Source organism: Panulirus ornatus, chromosome 14, assembly GCF_036320965.1.
Source record: "Panulirus ornatus isolate Po-2019 chromosome 14, ASM3632096v1, whole genome shotgun sequence".
NCBI lineage: Eukaryota > Metazoa > Arthropoda > Malacostraca > Decapoda > Palinuridae > Panulirus > Panulirus ornatus.
This window is the reverse complement of record NC_092237.1, coordinates 49679092-49701586: the sequence shown is the minus strand read 5'-3', so window position 1 is coordinate 49701586 and position 22495 is coordinate 49679092. Positions and strand designations below refer to the sequence as shown.

Sequence of the window (22495 nt, the reverse complement as noted above, 5' to 3'; positions counted from 1 at the left end):
AAAAATGAGTATGTTTGAAGGAATAGTGGTTCCAACAATGTTATACTGTTGCGAGGCGTGGGCTATAGACAGAGTTTTGCAGAGGAGGGTGGATGTGTTGGAAATGAGATGTTTGAGGACAATACATGGTGTAAGGTGGTTTGATCAAGTAAGTAATGAAAGGGAGAGAGAGAGTGTGGTAATACAAAGAGTGTGGTTGAGAGAGCAGAAGAGGGTGTTTTGAAATGGTTTGGTCACATGGAGAGAATGAGTGAGGAAAGATTGACAAAGAGGATATATGTGTAAGGTGGAGGGAACAAGGAGAAGTGGGAGACCAAATTGGAGGTGGAAAGATGGAGTGAAAAAGATTTAGAGCGATTGGGGCCTGAACATGCAGGAGGGTGAAAGGCATGCAAGGAATGGAGTGAATGGGAACGATGTGGTATACTGGGGTCGACGTGCTGTCAATGGATTGAACCAGGGCACGTGAAGCATCTGGGGTAAACCATTGAAAGTTTTGTGGGGCATGGATGTGGAAAGGGAGGTGTGGTTTCAGTGCATTATACATGACAGCTAAAGACTGAGTGTGAGTGAATGTGGCCTTTGTTGTCTTTTCCTAGCGCTACTTCGCACGCATGCGGGGGGAGGGGGTTGTCATTTCATGTGTGGTGGGGTGGTGATGGGAATGAATAAAGGCAGCAAGTATGAATTATGTACATGTGTATATATGTATATGTCTGTATGTATATATATGTATACATCGAAATGTATAGGTATGTATATGTGCGTGTGTGGACGTGTATGTATACACGTGTATGTGGGTGGGTTGGGCCATTCTTTCGTCTGTTTCCTTGCGCTACCTCGCTGACGTGGGAGACAGCAACAAAGTATAATAAATAAATAAATTAATGAAAATAAATATATTTATATATATATATATATATATATATATATATATATATATGGAAAGTGATTGGTTCTCAGTGAATGTAGGTTTGCGGCAGGGGTGTGTGATGTCTCCATGGTTGTTTAATTTGTTTATGGATGGGGTTGTTAGGGAGGTAAATGCAAGAGTCCTGGAAAGAGGGGCAAGTATGAAGTCTGTTGGGGATGAGAGAGCTTGGGAAGTGAGTCAGTTGTTGTTCGCTGATGATACAGCGCTGGTGGCTGATTCATGTGAGAAACTGCAGAAGCTGGTGACTGAGTTTGGTAAAGTGTGTGGAAGAAGAAAGTTAAGAGTAAATGTGAATAAGAGCAAGGTTATTAGGTACAGTAGGGTTGAGGGTCAAGTCAATTGGGAGGTGAGTTTGAATGGAGAAAAACTGGAGGAAGTGAAGTGTTTTAGATATCTGGGAGTGGATCTGTCAGCGGATGGAACCATGGAAGCGGAAGTGGATCATAGGGTGGGGGAGGGGGCGAAAATTTTGGGAGCCTTGAAAAATGTGTGGAAGTCGAGAACATTATCTCGGAAAGCAAAAATGGGTATGTTTGAAGGAATAGTGGTTCCAACAATGTTGTATGGTTGCGAGGGGTGGGCTATGGATAGAGTTGTGCGCAGGAGGATGGATGTGCTGGAAATGAGATGTTTGAGGACAATGTGTGGTGTGAGGTGGTTTTATCAAGTAAGTAACGTAAGGGTAAGAGAGATGTGTGGAAATAAAAAGAGCGTGGTTGAGAGAGCAGAAGAGGGTGTTTTGAAATGGTTTGGGCACATGGAGAGAATGAGTGAGGAAAGATTGACCAAGAGGATATATGTGTCGGAGGTGGAGGGAACGAGGAGAAGAGGGAGACCAAATTGGAGGTGGAAAGATGGAGTGAAAAAGATTTTGTGTGATTGGGGCCTGAACATGCAGGAGGGTGAAAGGAGGGCAAGGAATAGAGTGAATTGGAGCGATGTGGTATACAGGGTTTGACGTGCTGTCAGTGGATTGAATCAAGGCATGTGAAGCGTCTGGGGTAAACCATGGAAAGCTGTGTAGGTATGTATATTTGTGTGTGTGGACGTGTGTATGTACATGTGTATGGGGGGGGGGGGGGGTTGGGCCATTTCTTTCGTCTGTTTCCTTGCGCTACCTCGCAAACGCGGGAGACAGCGACAAAGTATAAAAAAAAAAAAAAAAAAAAAAAATATATATATATATATATATATATATATATATATATATATAAGTGTTTTGGGAGCAGCTGAATGAGTGTGTTAGTGGTTTTGATGCATGAGACCGGGTCATAGTGATGGGTAATTTGAATGCAAAGGTGAGTAATGTGGCAGTTGAGGGAATAATTGGTATACATGGGGTGTTCAGTGTTGTAAATGGAAATGGTGAAGAGCTTGTAGATTTATGTGCTGAAAAAGGACTGATGATTGGGAATCCCTGGTTTAAAAAGCGAGATATACATAAGTATACTTATGTAAGTAGGAGAGATGGCCAGAGAGCGTTATTGGATTACGTGTTAATTGACAGGCGTGCGAAAGAGAGACTTTTGGATGTTAATGTGCTGAGAGGTGCAACTGGAGGGATGTCTGATCATTATCTTGTGGAGGCTAAGGTGAAGATTTGTATGGGTTTTCAGAAAAGAAGAGTGAATGTTAGGGTGAAGAGGGTGGTGAGAGTAAGTGAGCTTGAGAAGGAGACCTGTGTGAGGAAGTACCAGGAGAGACTGAGTACAGAATGGAAAAAGGTGAGAACAATGGAAGTAAGGGGAGTGGGGGAGGAATGGGATGTATTTAGGGAATCGGTGATGGATTGCGCAAAAGATGCTTGTGGCATGAGAAGAGTGGGAGGTGGGTTGATTAGAAAGGGTAGTGAGTGGTGGGATGAAGAAGTAAGAGTATTAGTGAAAGTGAAGAGAGAGGCATTTGGACGATTTTTGCAGGGAAAAAATGCAATTGAGTGGGAGATGTATAAAAGAAAGAGACAGGAGGTCCAGAGAAAGGTGCAAGAGGTGAAAAAAAGGGCAAATGAGAGTTGGGGTGAGAGAGTATCATTAAATTTTAGGGAGAATAAAAAGATGTTCTGGAAGGAGGTAAATAAAGTGCGTAAGACAAGGGAGCAAATGGGAACTGCGGTGAAGGGCGCAAGTGGGGAGGTGATAACAAGTAGTGGTGATGTGAGAAGGAGATGGAGTGAGTATTTTGAAGGTTTGTTGAATGTGTTTGATGATAGAGTGGCAGATATAGGGTGTTTTGGTCGAGGTGGTGTGCAAAGTGAGAGGGTTAGGGAAAATGATTTGGTAAACAGAGAAGAGGTAGTGAAAGCTTTGCGGAAGATGAAAGCCGGCAAGGCAGCAGGTTTGGATGGTATTGCAGTGGAATTTATTAAAAAAGGGGGTGACTGTATTGTTGACTGGTTGGTAAGGTTATTTAATGTATGTATGACTCATGGTGAGGTGCCTGAGGATTGGCGGAATGCGTGCATAGTGCCATTGTACAAAGGCAAAGGGGATAAGAGTGAGTGCTCAAATTACAGAGGTATAAGTTTGTTGAGTATTCCTGGTAAATTATATGGGAGGGTATTGATTGAGAGGGTGAAGGCATGTACAGAGCATCAGATTGGGGAAGAGCAGTGTGGTTTCAGAAGTGGTAGAGGATGTGTGGATCAGGTGTTTGCTTTGAAGAATGTATGTGAGAAATACTTAGAAAAGCAAATGGATTTGTATGTAGCATTTATGGATCTGGAGAAGGCATATGATAGAGTTGATAGAGATGCTCTGTGGAAGGTATTAAGAATATATGGTGTGGGAGGAAAGTTGTTAGAAGCAGTGAAAAGTTTTTATCGAGGATGTAAGGCATGTGTACGTGTAGGAAGAGAGGAAAGTGATTGGTTCTCAGTGAATGTAGGTTTGCGGCAGGGGTGTGTGATGTCTCCATGGTTGTTTAATTTGTTTATGGATGGGGTTGTTAGGGAGGTAAATGCAAGAGTTTTGGAAAGAGGGGCAAGTATGAAGTCTGTTGGGGATGAGAGAGCTTGGGAAGTGAGTCAGTTGTTGTTCGCTGATGATACAGCGCTGGTGGCTGATTCATGTGAGAAACTGCAGAAGCTGGTGACTGAGTTTGGAAAAGTGTGTGGAAGAAGAAAGTTAAGAGTAAATGTGAATAAGAGTAAGGTTATTAGGTACAGTAGGGTTGAGGTTCAAGTCAATTGGGAGGTGAGTATGAATGGAGAAAAACTGGAGGAAGTGAAGTGTTTTAGATATCTGGGAGTGGATCTGGCAGCGGATGGAACCATGGAAGCGGAAGTGGATCATAGGGTGGGGGAGGGGGCGAAAATCCTGGGGGCCTTGAAGAATGTGTGGAAGTCGAGAACATTATCTCGGAAAGCAAAAATGGGTATGTTTGAAGGAATAGTGGTTCCAACAATGTTGTATGGTTGCGAGGCGTGGGCTATGAATAGAGTTGTGCGCAGGAGGATGGATGTGCTGGAAATGAGATGTTTGAGGACAATGTGTGGTGTGAGGTGGTTTGATCGAATGAGTAACGTAAGGGTAAGAGAGATGTGTGGAAATAAAAAGAGCGTGGTTGAGAGAGCAGAAGAGGGTGTTCTGAAGTGGTTTGGGCACATGGAGAGGATGAGTGAGGAAAGATTGACCAAGAGGATATATGTGTCGGAGGTGGAGGGAACAAGGAGAAGAGGGAGACCAAATTGGAGGTGGAAAGATGGAGTGAAAAAGATTTTGTGTGATCGGGGCCTGAACATGCAGGAGGGTGAAAGGAGGGCAAGGAATAGAGTGAATTGGAGCGATGTGGTATACCGGGGTTGACGTGCTGTCAGTGGATTGAAGCAGGGCATGTGAAGCGTCTGGGGTAAACCATGGAAAGCTGTGTAGGTATGTATATTTGCGTGTGTGGACGTATGTATATACATGTGTATGGGGGGGGGGTTGGGCCATTTCTTTCGTCTGTTTCCTTGCGCTACCTCGTAAAAGCGGGAGACAGCGACAAAGTATAATATATAAATAAATAAAATATATATATATATATAATATATATAAAATTTTACCTATATAACAAATTCACAGCCCACATTCAAAGCACTTTCAAAAAATCTCAATAATTGTTGCATAATTAAGATGATTATAACTACAGCATTATGAGATATTTAAGTATCGCAAATAAAAAACAGGGATTAGAAAATACTATTTTTCAAGAGCTGGTATGTTTGGTTATCAGTAGCTAAAGAAATCCCCCATCCTACCAGAAAAGCATAATTAGAAAGATGCCTCCTATATAGTATGCACACATAACTGAATATATTTTTGTAGGAGATTGCTTGTCATTCTTCCTCTAGATTTCTGCAAAGATAAATAATTTTTTGAAAGGACATGCATATAGATTTCTTGCAGTACCTTGCAAACTGGTTCTTTAAAACAATACTTATTTAGTCTGAAGCTTTCAATCTGTATAAATGATGTCATTTTTTAAACTACAGGCATAAGTCATTACTCATTCAAATCCAGTTTGGTTACTGAGGTATCCATCTCTAAAGTTTGAGCTTATCTGCTTCCTTAAAGTGGCATAGTAAATCTGATTACCCCACTCCATATTATCAAATCAATTAGACATCACAGAAATCTTCTTCTTGTTCAATTCTCATGCCTGTTAACCAATATAAGCTTCAAAGAGCCTACTTACATGATCACGGCCAGCGATAAGAGTTCCAGTGCTGTATTATGCAAGATGGTGCAAATGGGTATCATCAAGCCCAGAAATTTTTACTTTCTGATTATCCTCAATCACTTTCTCTTTAGCTTTCTTAATATATATACATTTATGATATACTGCTCTGGTCACATATTGCATATTCTATACCCTCTTCATAATTCCAAATTCATAAAGCTCAGTAAAGTTCTGCCTACACTGCAGGAAATAAAAAGACACCAAATTCATACTAAAAATAACATTATTTCATTACAAATATATAGTACTTAAACAAAATGATGTCCCAGATGATGTAACTCTGCATCACATTCAGAATTAATTTTTATGCACTGAATTTATGAATATAAAAGATGCACATTTGTGAGTACAAATGTATGCAATACCCTCATCAGCCATACCACATATCTATGCAGCACCAGCAACCATAATTTCTATCCTTACTTTTTACTCAAGATATTTTGTACATTATGCTTGGCTATTCTGATATTGTAAAATACTATGTATCTATTGACCTTTCAACCAGACCTTAACCCACATTATGGTGAACAGTTAAATTTTATCTCTGAAAGATTTTAAGTGAGAAATTGCCCAATATTCAAACCCTCAACTGGATCTCCACCATCAACTCACAATGGGATTTTCAAAACATGCAATAGACCCTCAGGAGTTGGGGAGGGACACACTCCTGAAACAGGAATATTCTGCTCCACCAGGGCAGTATTTGTTGTTGGTCCTATGGCAATAATCTTGACACCTGTCACACTTACATCTAAAGATTTGAGGACAGATAATGTAAAATTTACACCAGATGGACTGAAGAACACCATATAGGATGGCAGCCTTTCAGAGATTAATTTTTGTATGGTGCACTTGAGCTCAGTGTGCTGTGATGTTTCATAGCTTATGAGTGCCCTAAAGTCCCGGTCATGTTTTACAAGTAGCTTAGGTAACTCATCCCTCCCTAAATTGCCACAAGGATATAAGAGAGGTTTGTCAAATGCTATTGTCTCCCTGATTATGATTGGAGCTAGTTGTTGTGCATTTCCTGATTCTTGTCCTATGTAACTGAGCTTCAGAAGCCTCTGAACAGCTCTCCCTGTAGCCTCTCCAATAACAAACACTTTTTTCTCACTCCATGCATGATGGCAGTCGATACTCAACTTGGAATATATCTCAGCAACTGCTTCCACTGCTCTCTGACTAGTAAAGATAATTCCACTGTGGTCAAGAGGATTTTGCAGTGAGTTCTTCAAAGGCCCTTGATTGCAGAATCGGAAACTAAGGACGGGGATGTGCACTGGTGAGAAGCCATTCCGGGTTAAAGTGTCCTTATATCGACTATCACTTTCTTCACAGGACTTGAGCAACCACACAATACTCATAGTGCTTATGCTCTCAACCTGGAAAAAAAGTACATAATAACTAAATTCACTTTAGTCTTGAAAACACAGCAGATTGATTTTAATTGATTACTTATGAAAGTCCAAATATGGAAGAAGTGGTCTCATATCAGTGAAAATTATTTTCTTAAAACACAATTACAATGCATACCACTTTGTGGTGAGGTACAGCAGTTGATTATGAGTGTGCTGTTTACAGGCTGGGACATTTTAAAATCCTGGACATAATAAACACCAGAGTAGGGCATTTCTGACAATGTTTCCATACCCTTCGCCCAAATTTTTCAACCCGGGTATTCAGTGATCATCAAAATGCTAAGGGAGATTGACTGACACTAGTAGCACTCTGCCACATAAATGTCAGCTGATGCCATCAGCACCAAAAGGGTTAAGGAAGATCCTCCTTCTCTAGTCTCCCAAAAAGGGGTAAAGGCATGATATTCATGCATGAAAACCATATAGAAATTAGTTTATCCTTCTCTCCCCAACCTGTGACTCCATTTACATAAGAAAGCTCATGAGGTAGAAACCTCAGTCTTGGCACACATCTTAAATATACATCACAGTAACAAAGTTAGAAGAGCACTTCATGATTAGTAACCCTTGTATGTGATATGAGCTATTAGGTTTTCCATTTACCCTTTCAAAATACTTCCACATCCTTCATACTCCACATACTCTTTCATCTCTCTTCACACTCTTTTCTTAATTCTTATAATTATTCATCTATTTATTATACTTTATTGTTGTTTCCTGCATCAGACAGGTAGTGCCAGAAAACAGACGAAGAACTGCCCATCCACTCATATATGTATACATAAACACCCATACACACATATATACATATCAACATATACAAACATATATACACATGTACATGAAATCTCTGAGGCTATACTCCCAGGAGTGCAAATGGGAAAAGCATGCTATCTCTGAAATCCAAAGGTGTGATGTGAAGATAAAGAGAGAACAACTTAAACATTCAGGGTCCAAGACTCCTCAACACCTTGCTATCTACCTTCAGATACAGCATGGGCTGCACAGTAGCTTAGTTCAAGAGTCCATTGGACAAGTACCTACAAAATGTTTCATACCATCCATGTTTTGGGGGGCTTTGTAAGCCTGAGGGCTGTGGCTTCCAACAGCTTGGTCAATCAATGACCCATTCCAGCAGCCTGGTCCCAGACTAGGCTGTAGGGATGAAGACCCTCCGAAGACTTTACAAGGTATAGGGTATACTAACTCTTCTCTTACTTTCTCTCTGAATGAAGCACTTTTTCTTACAAATATCTTACCATCCTCACAACATTCAGTTCTTCCACAAATACAATGACAATACTGGTGGTCCCTACCTCTCAAATACTTTGCTCTCCCTTGCATTTCAGCAGGAAAAAACTCATGAACTAATCCCAAGATCTTGAAAACTGATTCCAAAAACCGGAGCCTAACAATTAAATCATACTGCCTTTAACATGAAGTACAGCATTACCTCCTAAACCTGATCTTGACTATAAAGGTGGTTGGTTTTCAGAGTATTGAAAGTTTGGTGAGTACCATGAGGCATTATATTTTAAGTACTTTTAATGAGTTTATGACTGATAAAGGAACAAATATTTACTCTTCCATACCCTTAAAATAACCGCAAAACTTTGGATTACGTTAGGGTGAGTACTGAATGGACTGCTGTCTTTATACAGTGGCTTGTGGTGACTATTCTTTGTGACGCTTGTAGCACTAAGGTCCCTTATCCATTTAACTGGTATGTTTCAACAAGAATCAAACATTAAAGTATATATCTACCGTTAGTAGAGTTTCCATAGGTTCTACTGATTTTTACATGTGCATCACCAACTTTTATATTCACAAATATAAACACCACCTTAATTAATATCAACAAAATCTAATGATCCAAATCATTGGTAGGCAACTGTTCATGTACTCGTAAACTAAAGGCATCACTTGCATCAGAGTACTAAATCTCTCTTTACTTAGCTAATAGCGATGCAGAACTAACCTGGGCCTGCAGTATATGGAAATGCCGACAAAACAATATCCGACCCTTTGATACCCTCTAGTCGGCAAAATATCCAACATTTAATGGAAAAGCTATATTTCTAGGCTTGATATACATCAACGGTAACACTGCTTAAGTAATAAGTTTGTCCAACACTCTTACCACAAAATCTTAGCAAGATGATTTTTCTTAAATATAGCCTCAAGAAGAATATACAATTTATCACGTCTAGACTTATGGAAACTGTGATATGTAAACAATCTGTTGTGTGTGTGTCTGTCATCTGCTGATCAGCTGATTACCATATATATACAAACTTTTTTTTATGTTATGTTCTTGGCACAACATATACTTCAGTATTTCATCTTTTTGGATATTTGGAATCACAGTAATGCAAAATCATATTTTATTCTTTTCTTTCCGTAAAAATCATTTGTTGTCATCAGTGCGGAGCTTGAACGTCTTTAGTCACGAACGGCAGAATAATAGTCATGTGAAAAGATGATCTTATGAATGCATCCCATTTATATCTTTTTATGTATACCTAATGCAATGCTGAAAGTGTAATCTAAATTGTCTTATGTACTGTATTTAAGAAATAAAGAGCCAATAATTACCTAGCGTAGGTCACTGACATTACTATTCTTCTGGCATTATTGTTGTCTGTAGACAGCGATAGGGTGACGGAGTCCCGCTAGAGGAAATTATCATTACCCAAGTGTCTAAAGCAACGTGATTAAGAGCGATACGAACAATCTATAGACATGGCGACCATACTCTCGCAATATAGTACAACAGGCTTTTGTAAGTTATGTAAGATTTCCTCCATTTGAACTTTCGGGGAGGTCACTGTGGGATCGAACTTGACTCCTGTATTACAGCATCTTACGATATTTCCTTGACACACAGTGTCACACTATCTAGAAATAGTTGGAGGTTTTCAAGAACCTGTTCTTCCCATAGTAACTTTGTAGGTAAATCGCCGCCACGATTCATAACTGTGGATTATGTATGACGAAACGGTTTTATTACTCTTGTTATGAGAAAAAAATGTTGGAGGAGCGTGATTGCCCATTTTTTTTTTTTTTTCAAGGCAGTGGTTACTATGCCAGAATACTGACACTTATGCTTCAGATAGTTTAATGCTGACGCTTTTTTTCCATGGGGTATGCGTCATCATTGGATTTGTCAACTTCTCCACTGTCAGGGAAATTATTGCAGAAATCAAAGGCTTTTATCAAATACCAATTCTGATGAGCAAATAAATTAATTTTCATCAAGTCTGATGGCGTCGTTAGAGAGAACTTACCTGTGGTTATTTTAACTCTCATGTTGCCAGATGAACTAGGTGGAGAGAGGCATGGCACATGAATGTTTATCCTCTTAATTTTTTCATGCAGTTTTTAGTTGTGCATTGTATCGTAACTTCAGGGGTGCACTGACTAGTGATCTTTACTATCTTGCTGAATACTGGATTTGCCTGATATTTATATTTGGCTCGATAGCATAATCTACTGCCTCTGATTACAATACTGGTAACTGTGTGATATTTATATTTGGCCAGATAGCATAATTTACTGCCTCTGATTACGATACTGGTAGCTGTGTGATTTTGCTCCTCATTGTTATTACTTTTGGATATTAACAGCTTTGTTCACCAGTGCTAGTATTGTGTTTGGATAATACAGTGACAGTTGCAGAGTATGAATTTAAGCATTATAATTGTGTTGAACAGTATGAAATAGGGTGATAGTAGTGAGGATTATGTGTATCAGAATATTTTTGGGTCATTGATACAAAAGTAAACACTTGTAGAGACTCAGCAGAACCAATAAAAACCTCACGTAGTTGCTGAGATAATCATAGAAATATACTAACATTAGTTTGCTGCTGGGGGTCACATGTCCACTCGCTTTGTTGTCAGTTTATTGATATCAGGAGCCATTTGCACAATACCCAGTCATGGGTATGACTGCTATATTTTGATAAAAATATTTAATAATAAGATAAATCTTGACTACTTAGGTAGGGTTCTTCAGATTTTTGTACTAGTTTATTTCATTTTTGTACATCAGTTAAACTGTATTTTTCATGATATTCTACTGCACCTTATTTGATGCTTATGACACAAAATGTATGAGAAATTAGTCCTCTTCAGGCATTTTCATAATTACAAAGAACTTTATAAACCACCTAAAATATGAGTAGCCACTTTTGATAAGTAGGTGAAGTATCGGTAAATTTTAACAAGGAGAAGGCATATGATAGAGTTGATAGAGATGCTCTGTGGAAGGTATTAAGAATATATGGTGTGGGAGGAAAGTTGTTAGAAGCAGTGAAAAGTTTTTATCGAGGATGTAAGGCATGTGTACGTGTAGGAAGAGAGGAAAGTGATTGGTTCTCAGTGAATGTAGGTTTGCGGCAGGGGTGTGTGATGTCTCCATGGTTGTTTAATTTGTTTATGGATGGGGTTGTTAGGGAGGTAAATGCAAGAGTTTTGGAAAGAGGGGCAAGTATGAAGTCTGTTGGGGATGAGAGAGCTTGGGAAGTGAGTCAGTTGTTGTTTGCTGATGATACAGCGCTGGTGGCTGATTCATGTGAGAAACTGCAGAAGCTGGTGACTGAGTTTGGTAAAGTGTGTGGAAGAAGAAAGTTAAGAGTAAATGTGAATAAGAGCAAGGTTATTAGGTACAGTAGGGTTGAGGGTCAAGTCAATTGGGAGGTGAGTTTGAATGGAGAAAAACTGGAGGAAGTGAATTGTTTTAGATATCTGGGAGTGGATCTGGCAGCGGATGGAACCATGGAAGCGGAAGTGGATCATAGGGTGGGGGAGGGGGCAAAAATTCTGGGGGCCTTGAAGAATGTGTGGAAGTCGAGAACATTATCTCGGAAAGCAAAAATGGGTATGTTTGAGGGAATAGTGGTTCCAACAATGTTGTATGGTTGCGAGGCGTGGGCTATGGATAGAGTTGTGCACAGGAGGATGGATGTGCTGGAAATGAGATGTTTGAGGACAATGTGTGGTGTGAGGTGGTTTGATCGAGTGAGTAACTTAAGGGTAAGAGAGATGTGTGGAAATAAAAAGAGCGTGGTTGAGAGAGCAGAAGAGGGTGTTTTGAAGTGGTTTGGGCACATGGAGAGAATGAGTGAGGAAAGATTGACCAAGAGGATATATGTGTCGGAGGTGTAGGGAACGAGGAGAAGAGGGAGACCAAATTGGAGGTGGAAAGATGGAGTGAAAAAGATTTTGTGTGATCGGGGCCTGAACGTGCAGGAGGGTGAAAGGAGGGCAAGGAATAGAGTGAATTGGAGCGATGTGGTATACCGGGGTTGACGTGCTGTCAGTGGATTGAATCAAGGCATGTGAAGCGTCTGGGGTAAACCATGGAAAGCTGTGTAGGTATGTATATTTGCATGTGTGGACGTATGTATATACATGTGTATGGGGGTGGGTTGGGCCATTTCTTTCGTCTGTTTCCTTGCGCTACCTCGCAAACGCGGGAGACAGCGACAAAGTATAATAAAAAGATAATATAACTTACATTTAATGTGCTTAGGGGGGCAACTGGAAGGATATCTGATAATTATCTTGTGGAGGCAAAGATGAAGATTTGTAGAGGTTTTCAGAAAAGAAGAGAGAGTGTTGGGGTGAAGAGAGTGGTGGGAGTAAGTGAGGGTGGAAAGAAGACTTTGTGAGAAAGTGCCAGGAGAGATTGAGTGCAGAAGGGAAAAAGATGAGAGCAAATGACATAAAGGGAGTGGGGGAGGAATGGGATGTATTTAGGGAAGCAGTGATGGCTTGCACAAAAGATTCATGTGGCATGAGAAAGGTGGTAGGTAAGCAGATTAGGAAGGATAGTGAGTGGTGGGGTGAAGAAGTAAGATTGTTAGTGAAAGAGAAGATAAAGGCATTTGGATGATTTTTGCAGGGAAGTAGTGCAAATGATTGGGAGATGTTCAAAAGAAAGAGGCAGGAGGTCAAGAGAAAAGTGCAAGAGGTGAAAAAGAGGGCAAATGAGAGTTGGGATGAGTGAGTATCATTAGATTTTAGGGAGAATAAAAAGATGTTTTAGAAGGGGGTAAATAAAGTGCATAAGACAAGAACAAATAGGAATATCGGTGAAGGGGCTAATGGGGAGGTAATAACAAGTAGAGGTGAAGTGAGTATTTTGAAGGTTTGTTGAATGTGTTTGATGATAGAGTGGCAGATATAGGGTGTTTTGGTTGAGGTGGTGTGCAAAGTGAGAGGGTCATGGAGAATGATTTGGTAAAGTGAGAAGAGGTATTGAAAGCTTTGCGAAAGATGAAGGCTGGCAAGGCAGCTGGTTTGGATGGTATTGCAGTGGAACTTAAAAAAGGGATGACTGTGTTGTTGACTGGTTAGTAAGGATATTCAGTGTATGTATGGCTCATGGTGAAGTGCCTGAGGATTGGCAGATTGCATGCATAGTGCCATTGTACAAAGGGAAAAGGGATAAAGGTGATTGTTCAAATTACAGAGGTATAAGTTTGATGAGTATTCCTGGTAAATTATATGGGAGGGTATTGATTGAGAGGGTAAAGGTGTGTACTGAGCATCTGATTGGGGAAGAGCAGTGTGGTTTCAGAAGTGGTAGAGGATGTGTGGATCAGGTGTTTGCTTTGAAGAATGTATGCGATAAATACCTAGAAAAACAGATGGCTTTGTATGTAGCATTTATGGATCTGGAGAAGTTATATGATAGAGTTGATAGAGATGTCTTGTGGAAGGTATTAAGAGTTTATGGTGTGGGAGGTAAGTTGCTAGAAGCAGTGAAAAGTTTTTATCAATGATGTAAGGCGTGTGTACGAGTAGGAAGAGAGGAAAGTGATTTGTCCCCAGTGAATGTCCGTTTGTGGCAGGGGTGCATGATGTCTCCTTGGTTGTTTAATTTGGTAATAGATGGGGTTGTTAGGGAGGTGAATGCAAGAGTTTTGGAGAGAGGGCAAGTATGCAGTCTGTTGTGGATTAGAGGGCTTGAGAAGTGAGTCAGTTGTTGTTCGCTGATGATTCAGCATTGGTGGCTGATTCAGGTGAGACCCTGCAGAAGTTGGTGACTGAGTTTGGTAAAGTGTGTGAAAGAAGAAAGCTGAGAGTAAATGTGAATAAGAGCAAGGTTATTAGGTTCATCAGGGTTTAGGGACAAGTTAATTGGGAGGTAAGTTTGCATAGAGAAAAACTTGAGTAAGTGATGTGTTTTAGATATCTGGGAGTGGATTTAGTAGCAGATGGAACCATGAAAGTGGAAGGGAGTCATAGGGTGGGGGAGGGGGCGAAGGTTGTAGGAGCATTGAAGAATGTGTGGAAGGCGAGAGCATTATCTTGAAGAGCAGAAACGGGTATGTTTGAAGGAATGATGGTTCCAACAATGTAATTTGGTTGCAAGACATAGGCTATAGGTAGGGTTGTGCGGAGGAGGGTGGATGTGTTGGAAATGAAATGTTTGGGGACCGTATGTGTTGTGAGGTGATTTGATAAAGTAATGAAAGGGTAAGAGAGATGTGTGGTAATAAAAAGAGTGTGGTTGAGAGAGCAGAATAGGGTGTTTTGAAATGGTTTGGTCACATGGAGAGAATGAGTGAGGAAAGATTTACAAAGAGGATATATGTGTCAGAGGTGGAGGGAATGAGGAGAAGTGAGAGACCAAATTGGAGGTGGAAGGATGGATTTATAAAGATTTTGAGCGATCGGGGCCTGAACATACAGGTGGGTGAAAGGCATGCAAGGAATAGAGTGAATTGGAATGATGTGGTATAATGGGGTCAGTGTGCCGTCAATGGATTGAATCAGGGCATGTGAGCATTTGGGGTAAACCATAGAAAGTTTTACAAGGCCTAGATGTGGAAAGAGACCTGTGGTTTTGGTGCATTACACATGACAGGTAGAGACTGACTGTGAATGAATGTGGCCTTTGTTGTCTTTTCCTAGTGCTACCTCGCTTGTGCGCAGGGGGGAGGGGGGTGCCATTTCATGTGTGGCGGGGTGGCGACAGTAATGGATGAAGGTAGCAAGTATGAATATGTACATGTGCAAATATGTATATGTGTGTATGTATGTGTATGTAAACGTTGAAATGTATAGGTATGTATATGTGCGTGTGTGGGCATTTATGTATATACATGTGTATGTGAGTGGGTTGAGCCTTTCTTTCATCTGTTTCCTTGCGTTACCTGGCTACGTGGGAGACAGCAACTAATTATAATGAGAAGAAAGATCATGAGAGGCAAGTGTTTTGGGAGCAGCTGAATGAGTGTGTTAGTGGTTTTGATGCACGAGACCGGGTTATAGTGATGGGTGATTTGAATGCAAAGGTGAGTAATGTGGCAGTTGAGGGAATAATTGGTATACATGGGGTGTTCAGTGTTGTAAATGGAAATGGTGAAGAGCTTGTAGATTTATGTGCTGAAGAAGGACTGATGATTGGGAATACCTGGTTTAAAAAGCGAGATATACATAAGTATACTTATGTAAGTAGGAGAGATGGCCAGAGAGCGTTATTGGATTACGTGTTAATTGACAGGCGTGCGAAAGAGAGACTTTTGGATGTTAATGTGCTGTGAGGTGCAACTGGAGGGATGTCTGATCATTATCTTGTGGAGGCGAAGGTGAAGATTTGTATGGGTTTTCAGAAAAGAAGAGTGAATGTTGGGGTGAAGAGGAGGGTGAGAGTAAGTGAGCTTGGGAAGGAGACCTGTGTGAGGAAGTACCAGGAGAGACTGAGTACAGAATGGAAAAAGGTGAGAACAATGGAAGTAAGGGGAGTGGGGGAGGAATGGGATGTATTTAGGGAATCAGTGATGGATTGCGCAAAAGATGCTTGTGGCATGAGAAGAGTGGGAGGTGGGTTGATTAGAAAGGGTAGTGAGTGGTGGTATGAAGAAGTAAGAGTATTAGTGAAAGAGAAGAGAGAGGCATTTGGACGATTTTTGCAGGGAAAAAATGCAATTGAGTGGGAGATGTATAAAAGAAAGAGACAGGAGGTCAAGAGAAAGGTGCAAGAGGTGAAAAAAAGGGCAAATGAGAGTTGGGGTGAGAGAGTATCATTAAATTTTAGGGAGAATAAAAAGATGTTCTGGAAGGAGGTAAATAAAGTGCGTAAGACAAGGGAGCAAATGGGAACTTCAGTGAAGGGCGCAAATGGGGAGGTGAAAACAAGTAGTGGTGATGTGAGAAGATGGAGTGAGTATTTTGAAGGTTTGTTGAATGTGTTTGTTGATAGAGTGGCAGATATAGGGTGTTTTGGTCGAGGTGGTGTGCAAAGTGAGAGGGTTAGGGAAAATGATTTGGTAAACAGAGAAGAGGTAGTGAAAGCTTTGTGGAAGATGAAAGCCGGCAAGGCAGCAGGTTTGGATGGTATTGCAGTGGAATTTATTAAAAAAGGGGTTGACTGTATTGTTGACTGGTTGGTAAGGTTATTTAATGTATGTATGACTCATGGTGAGGTGCCTGAGGATTGGCGGAATGCGTGCATAGTGCCATTGTACAAAGGCAAAGGGGATAAGAGTGAGTGCTCAAATTACAGAGGTATAAGTTTGTTGAGTATTCCTGGTAAATTATATGGGAGGGTATTGATTGAGAGGGTGAAGGCGTGTACAGAGCATCAGATTGGGGAAGAGCAGTGTGGTTTCAGAAGTGGTAGAGGATGTGTGGATCAGGTGTTTGCTTTGAAGAATGTATGTGAGAAATACTTAGAAAAGCAAATGGATTTGTATGTAGCATTTATGGATCTGGAGAAGGCATATGATAGAGTTGATAGAGATGCTCTGTGGAAGGTATTAAGAATATATGGTGTGGGAGGAAAGTTGTTAGAAGCAGTGAAAAGTTTTTATCGAGGATGTAAGGCATGTGTACGTGTAGGAAGAGAAGAAAGTGATTGGTTCTCAGTGAATGTAGGTTTGCGGCAGGGGTGTGTGATGTCTCCATGGTTGTTTAATTTGTTTATGGATGAGGTTGTTAGGGAGGTAAATGCAAGAGTTTTGGAAAGAGGGGCAAGTATGAAGTCTGTTGGGGATGAGAGAGCTTGGGAAGTGAGTCAGTTGTTGTTCGCTGATGATACAGCGCTGGTGGCTGATTCATGTGAGAAACTGCAGAAGCTGGTGACTGAGTTTGATAAAGTGTGTGGAAGAAGAAAGTTAAGAGTAAATGTGAATAAGAGCAAGGTTATTAGGTACAGTAGGGTTGAGGGTCAAGTCAATTGGGAGGTGAGTTTGAATGGAGAAAAACTGGAGGAAGTGAAGTGTTTTAGATATCTGGGAGTGGATCTGGCAGCGGATGGAACCATGGAAGCGGAAGTGGATCATAGGGTGGGGGAGGGGGCGAAAATCCTGGGGGCCTTGAAGAATATGTGGAAGTCGAGAACATTATCTCGGAAAGCAAAAATGGGTATGTTTGAAGGAATAGTGGTTCCAACAATGTTGTATGGTTGCGAGGCGTGGGCTATGGATAGAGTTGTGCGCAGGAGGATGGATGTGCTGGAAATGAGATGTTTGAGGACAATGTGTGGTGTGAGGTGGTTTGATCGAGTAAGTAACGTAAGGGTAAGAGAGATGTGTGGAAATAAAAAGAGCGTGGTTGAGAGAGCAGAAGAGGGTGTTTTGAAGTGGTTTGGGCACATGGAGATAATGAGTGAGGAAAGATTGACCAAGAGGATATATGTGTCGGAGGTGGAGGGAACGAGGAGAAGAGGGAGACCAAATTGGAGGTGGAAAGATGGAGTGAAAAAGTTTTTATCGAGGGGGGTAAACCATGGAAAGCTGTGTAGGTATGTATATTTGCGTGCGTGGACGTATGTATATGCATGTGTATGGGGGGGGGTTGGGCCATTTCTTTCGTCTGTTTCCTTGCGCTACCTCGCAAATGCAGGAGACAGCGACAAAGTATAAAAAAGAAAAAAAAATAGATATTTACATTTAAGTTAATCATGCTAATGATACTTACATTTAGGTTAATAATGTGTGCTGAGCTCAAAAGGGACACTGAAATAGAAAATTTACATGTTGATGATGATTATTTATTGCTTTCTTTACCCAACAAATGTTTTCATAAGTTACCTTACAAAGATAAGCAGTTGTTCTTTGATAATGAAGGAGTATGGGGAATATCCTAATGAACAGCTTACTGTTCTTTCATTGAAACAATTAAAAGTAAGCATACAGTTTCGGTATCTGTTTCAAATTTTGCAAAAACATTAAAAATTGTTTCATCTTCCAGCCTAGGTAAAGACCTAATTCTATATTTGTAATTTGAAAAATAGTAAGCAATGAATTTCTTGTGATAGATTTGGTTAAGAATTGTTTTTACTTGTCTCATTATTGTGTTCCCGGTATTTTGGGGAAATACTCTTTTCTGTTGTTATGCACCTTGAATGATTTCTTAGGATATATACCTAAGTATTTGATCTGTTACAAATTTTGATTTCAATACTACATGAAGCTCCTTGTTATTTTCCACTGTGTATTGTTTTTTTGGCTGTTTTTGTTAAAATTCATCTAACAAAGTTTAACCTGAACAGTCCCACTTGTTTGAAATTCATATTTGGTTGTTTCTTTTTCACACATTAGAACATCAAACCCTAAGTCCTCACTGAGGTTTTCTTTCTAACCTTGTGAATATCAGTTTTTCATGTTATATATGAACTGTACTTAGCATTACAGTATCAGGATATTTATAACATTGTAAAAAAAAGAAAATAATTAAAAAATATATGGTCTCTGAGTTTCACTGTTAATGTGAAGTTTGTAAATGTTTCAGCATTATACACCAAAAAGTGTGTGAGCAAGGCCAGTGGGTCAGATGAGTTGCCCCAGGGCATGTTCTAACATTTCTTTTATTTATATCAGTGGGCTTAGACTAGGTTTGCTAAATTTTTAGTGTGAACTTCATCCTAGAAAATATTCATGATCAGTAATCTCGATATCACAGCAAAACTTGTAATTTTACTTTTCAACTTTAATGGGTCACCTTTATCACTTAGAATCCATGAACTTATATTATGAAAATAATGAGCGTGTGCTCATCTCAGACTAATTTTGTGAATAGTTCTTCAACTATAGTGGATTTCCTGATTATGGTTGCATCTTTTGTTTCAGACAATGCACCTGTAAGCAAAGGCTTAATGGGGTGCATGTTTTTGACTTGCACAGCTCTGAATGTCCCACTTCTGGCACACCTCAGGAAATATCTTATATGCAAGCTTCCTGATGTCTTTCTAAAGGGAGAGGTTAGTATGATTTTTTTCCCTCCCTTTTGGGTAATACTTTTTCCATTGAAATGTAAAGATTTAATACAGTAATTGTATTGTCTGTTGGTAAGCCACCAAAAATATTTATCATACAAAAATACAGTTTCCTTTTATTTTTCTCTCTCATCTTAATCTTTCCATCAGTGTCAAGGGTGTAGTCAAGGTAAGGGAGTAGTGAGAATGGCCCTTGACCTGAGCTGTAAGATCACTATGTAGAGTAAGGAACACTTTTTCTGCCTCTTAAGACCCCTTATTCAGAAGCTCTTTGGAGACGTAGGAACACCTGTTTCCTAAAGCATAGAATTGATGAGATTGCTATAATGTAATTTGTTACATAGTATTATTAGTGTTGCCTATGATGATTATCTTTCCAACATGTTCAGAATGCCTATCAGTATTGGATTAAAACATTTTAAAGGTGTTGTAATGAATAGTTTTACAATGACTGTGTTCATCTGAAATTAATGGATTTCCCTGGTTTCATCATTTCTGGAGCTTTTTTCATGTTTTATCACATCTCCCTTGAGGGATGTGGTAAATCGTGGAAAACTTTTTCATTGTAGCCATAGCAAACTTTGAAAGCATTTCTTCAGCTTCAGTTTGATGAATTGTAGATTCTGCCTTCAAAAATTGGGTTCTCAGAAATCATCTTCAGCCAAAAATGAGTGGTAGCATAAGTTTTTAAGATGTCAAGGAAAATAATCATAATTGTAAATAAAAGGAAAGCCAATGAGGACCTCATAAAAGATATAAACAAAAATCCATAAAAACATGCTGTTTCTCTCCTTTCCTAAATCACCCCTTGAGCAGTATCCCTTGGATGTATAGGGGTTTAGGACCCTCTGAAGTCTATTGTGTCCTGTGGGGTAATGTTATCATCCCCCCCCCTTATCTCTCTCTCTCTCTCTCTCTCTCTCTCTCTCTTGTTTTAATAGGATGGATGTTAAGGGAGTTAAAAGAGTGAATGACATTCTTTTCTAATTGAGCTATTATTCCAGATATGTGATTTAGAGCTGCATGTCTCGTGTTGCTACTGTAGTGTCAGGATGTTGTGATGTGATTGTATGCCGAAGGACCTTCCTGTCAAGGTTTGCCTGAGCTAATGGGAGGTCTTGTATGAAGAGATTGACGAGAGTAGGAGAAAGAATTGCTCCAAAGGGAACTGTACCCCACTGTAGAGTTTAATTGTTTTAAAGGTGAAGCCATTGTAAGTGTCTGATGTGGCGGCCTGCTATGAAATTGGCCAACCACTTTTTATCATTGTTGTGGGAGGTAGTGCCTATTATTATTTCTGTGAGGATGTGTCAAGGGACAATGTTGTATGCTTTGTTGATGTCTGTTGCCATTAGTACTCTGCAGGATGAGGGGTAGTGGTTGGATGAATCCATCTAGGATGTGTAGTGTGGTGGTATAGTGTTTGGGTCTGAAGCCCAACAGAATAGGTGAGAGTGAGAATTATTGTGAATTTAAGATTACAGGTACTCACTAATTTGGATTTTAGTTGCTTGTACAGACCATTGAGAAGTAAGAGTCTTGGTAATGTTTTACTTTTTTCAGATATGGCGAATAGCTTCAGCCAAGATATCTTTTGTCGACACAAAGGATCTGGTGTGTGGTTCGTTGCTAATTTATTATTTCAGGTAAGTCAGATGTAATTATTATCATCATTATTATACATAATCACCATTTCCTGTGTCAGTGAGGTAGTGCCAGGAAATAGACGTAGAATGGCCCATCCACTCGTATACACATATTTATTTATTTATTTATTTATTTTGCTTTGTCGCTGTCTCCCGCGTTTGCGAGGTAGCGCAAGGAAACAGACGAAAGAAATGGCCCAACCCACCCCCATACACATGTATATACATGCACGTCCCCACATGCAAATATACATACCCATACATCTCAATGTACACATATATATATATACACACACAGACATATACATATATACACATGCACACAATTCACACTGTCTGCCTTTATTCATTCCCATCGCCACCTCACCACACATGGAATAACGTCCCCCTCCCCCCTCATGTGTGCGAGGTAGCACTAGGAAAAGACAGCAACGGCCCCATTCGTTCACACTCAGTCTCTAGCTGTCATGCAATAATGCCCGAAACCACAGCTCCCTTTCCACATCCAGGCCCCACAGAACTTTCCATGGTTTACATATATGTACATAAACACCCACATGTGCACATACACATACTTTCATCATTTTTATTGTTTGAGGTTCAGAAGCATACCAGTTCTCACTATTTCTCAATGCATCCAAGTGAATACTTATTGGATGTACTGTTCAAGTAAGTTTTTAGTACTGCAAACAGACGTTTTCTGATACATACATAACATGTTGTGTTGAAGAATGGTAAGCCACTTTACAGCCATTCCTCATTTAACGATTCATTGAGTGAAATTTTATACTTATGATTGTTGAGGGTTTGGGAATGAATTCATTAATTGCCATGCAACTCCTTTCAATTGCAATGGATTTGAAAAAAAAAAAAGGTGAAAAATGTTTTCCCTTAATAATGAAATAATGCGATTTTAGGAAGATAATGAGGGGTTGTATGAGATATTTGGTATGGCAAGAGTTGCAAAGGGAATGAATTACAGAGTGTTAGAGTGGGTAAAACGTAATGCTTTGAGGGGTTTGGGCATATGGAAAAAATGCAAGCTGGAGACTAAACAAGGAAAGTGTATGATAGTACAATTGAAGGAGAGGAAGACCATCTGTGGCATAGGGAAATAGAATGGAAGAGTATTGGAGAGAGAGAAATATTGGAAGAATTCATGGATTAGTGCATGCAAGGAAGGCATGTAAGGACAGGGAAACTCTTTTGCTGTGGCCACCCAGTTGATGGGAGCTTCTTGAGGGAACAGGCTTCAGAAATATATATTTTTTTATGTTGCTGCCACAGCACAGGCAACTGAAGTCCTAATCAATGCCATCTCATTACTACTATCAAGAGAGAGAGAAACTGATAGATAGGTTATGTGTTAAAAGTGGAGGGAATAAGGAGAGCTGGGAGACCAGATTTGAGATTGAAGGATGGAGTGAAAAAGATTTTGAGTGATAGGGCCTGAACATGCAGGAGAGTGAAAGGCGTGCATGGAACGATGCTGTTTACTGGGGTTAACATGTCAGTGGACTACATCAGGGCATTTGAAGTGCCCAGGG

At 40.0% G+C, this 22495-nt stretch overlaps 2 protein-coding genes across 4 annotated transcripts in view; one reads left to right on the top strand and one right to left on the bottom strand.

Annotated features, from left to right (window-relative positions):
• Positions 1-5858: 5858 nt before the first annotated feature.
• On the bottom strand, positions 5859-9339 carry LOC139753394 (uroporphyrinogen-III synthase-like). 2 transcript variants are annotated; one of them, XM_071669842.1, is made up of 2 exons: positions 9212-9339; positions 5859-7035 (listed from the first exon to the last, which is right to left on the bottom strand). In XM_071669842.1, the coding sequence occupies exon 2, from the start codon at positions 7015-7017 to the stop codon at positions 6262-6264; it is 756 nt and encodes a 251-aa protein (XP_071525943.1). In that variant the 5' UTR covers positions 7018-7035; positions 9212-9339; the 3' UTR covers positions 5859-6261. The 2 variants fall into 2 exon arrangements, with proteins under 2 accessions (XP_071525943.1, XP_071525944.1); XM_071669843.1 differs by lacking the exon at positions 9212-9339 and adding an exon at positions 9050-9176.
• A 355-nt stretch (positions 9340-9694) lies between these two features.
• The window catches only part of LOC139753393 (ubiquitin-associated domain-containing protein 2-like), a 42120-nt gene continuing 29319 nt past the window's right edge, over positions 9695-22495 (top strand). Inside the window, exons 1-3 of one of the 2 annotated variants that reach the window (XM_071669841.1) lie at positions 9695-9853; positions 19157-19287; positions 20866-20948. In XM_071669841.1, coding sequence (XP_071525942.1) covers positions 9814-9853; positions 19157-19287; positions 20866-20948 — 254 coding nt within the window. In that variant the 5' untranslated portion in view covers positions 9695-9813. Of the gene's footprint in view, positions 9863-19156; positions 19288-20865; positions 20949-22495 lie in introns of both variants that reach the window. The other variant, XM_071669840.1, reaches the window with a different exon arrangement.

Coding starts and splice junctions, on each gene's coding strand:
- LOC139753394 (XM_071669842.1), bottom strand. CDS start 7,017: ATGAGTATTGTGTGGTTGCTCAAGTCCTGTGAAGAAAGTGATAGTCGA.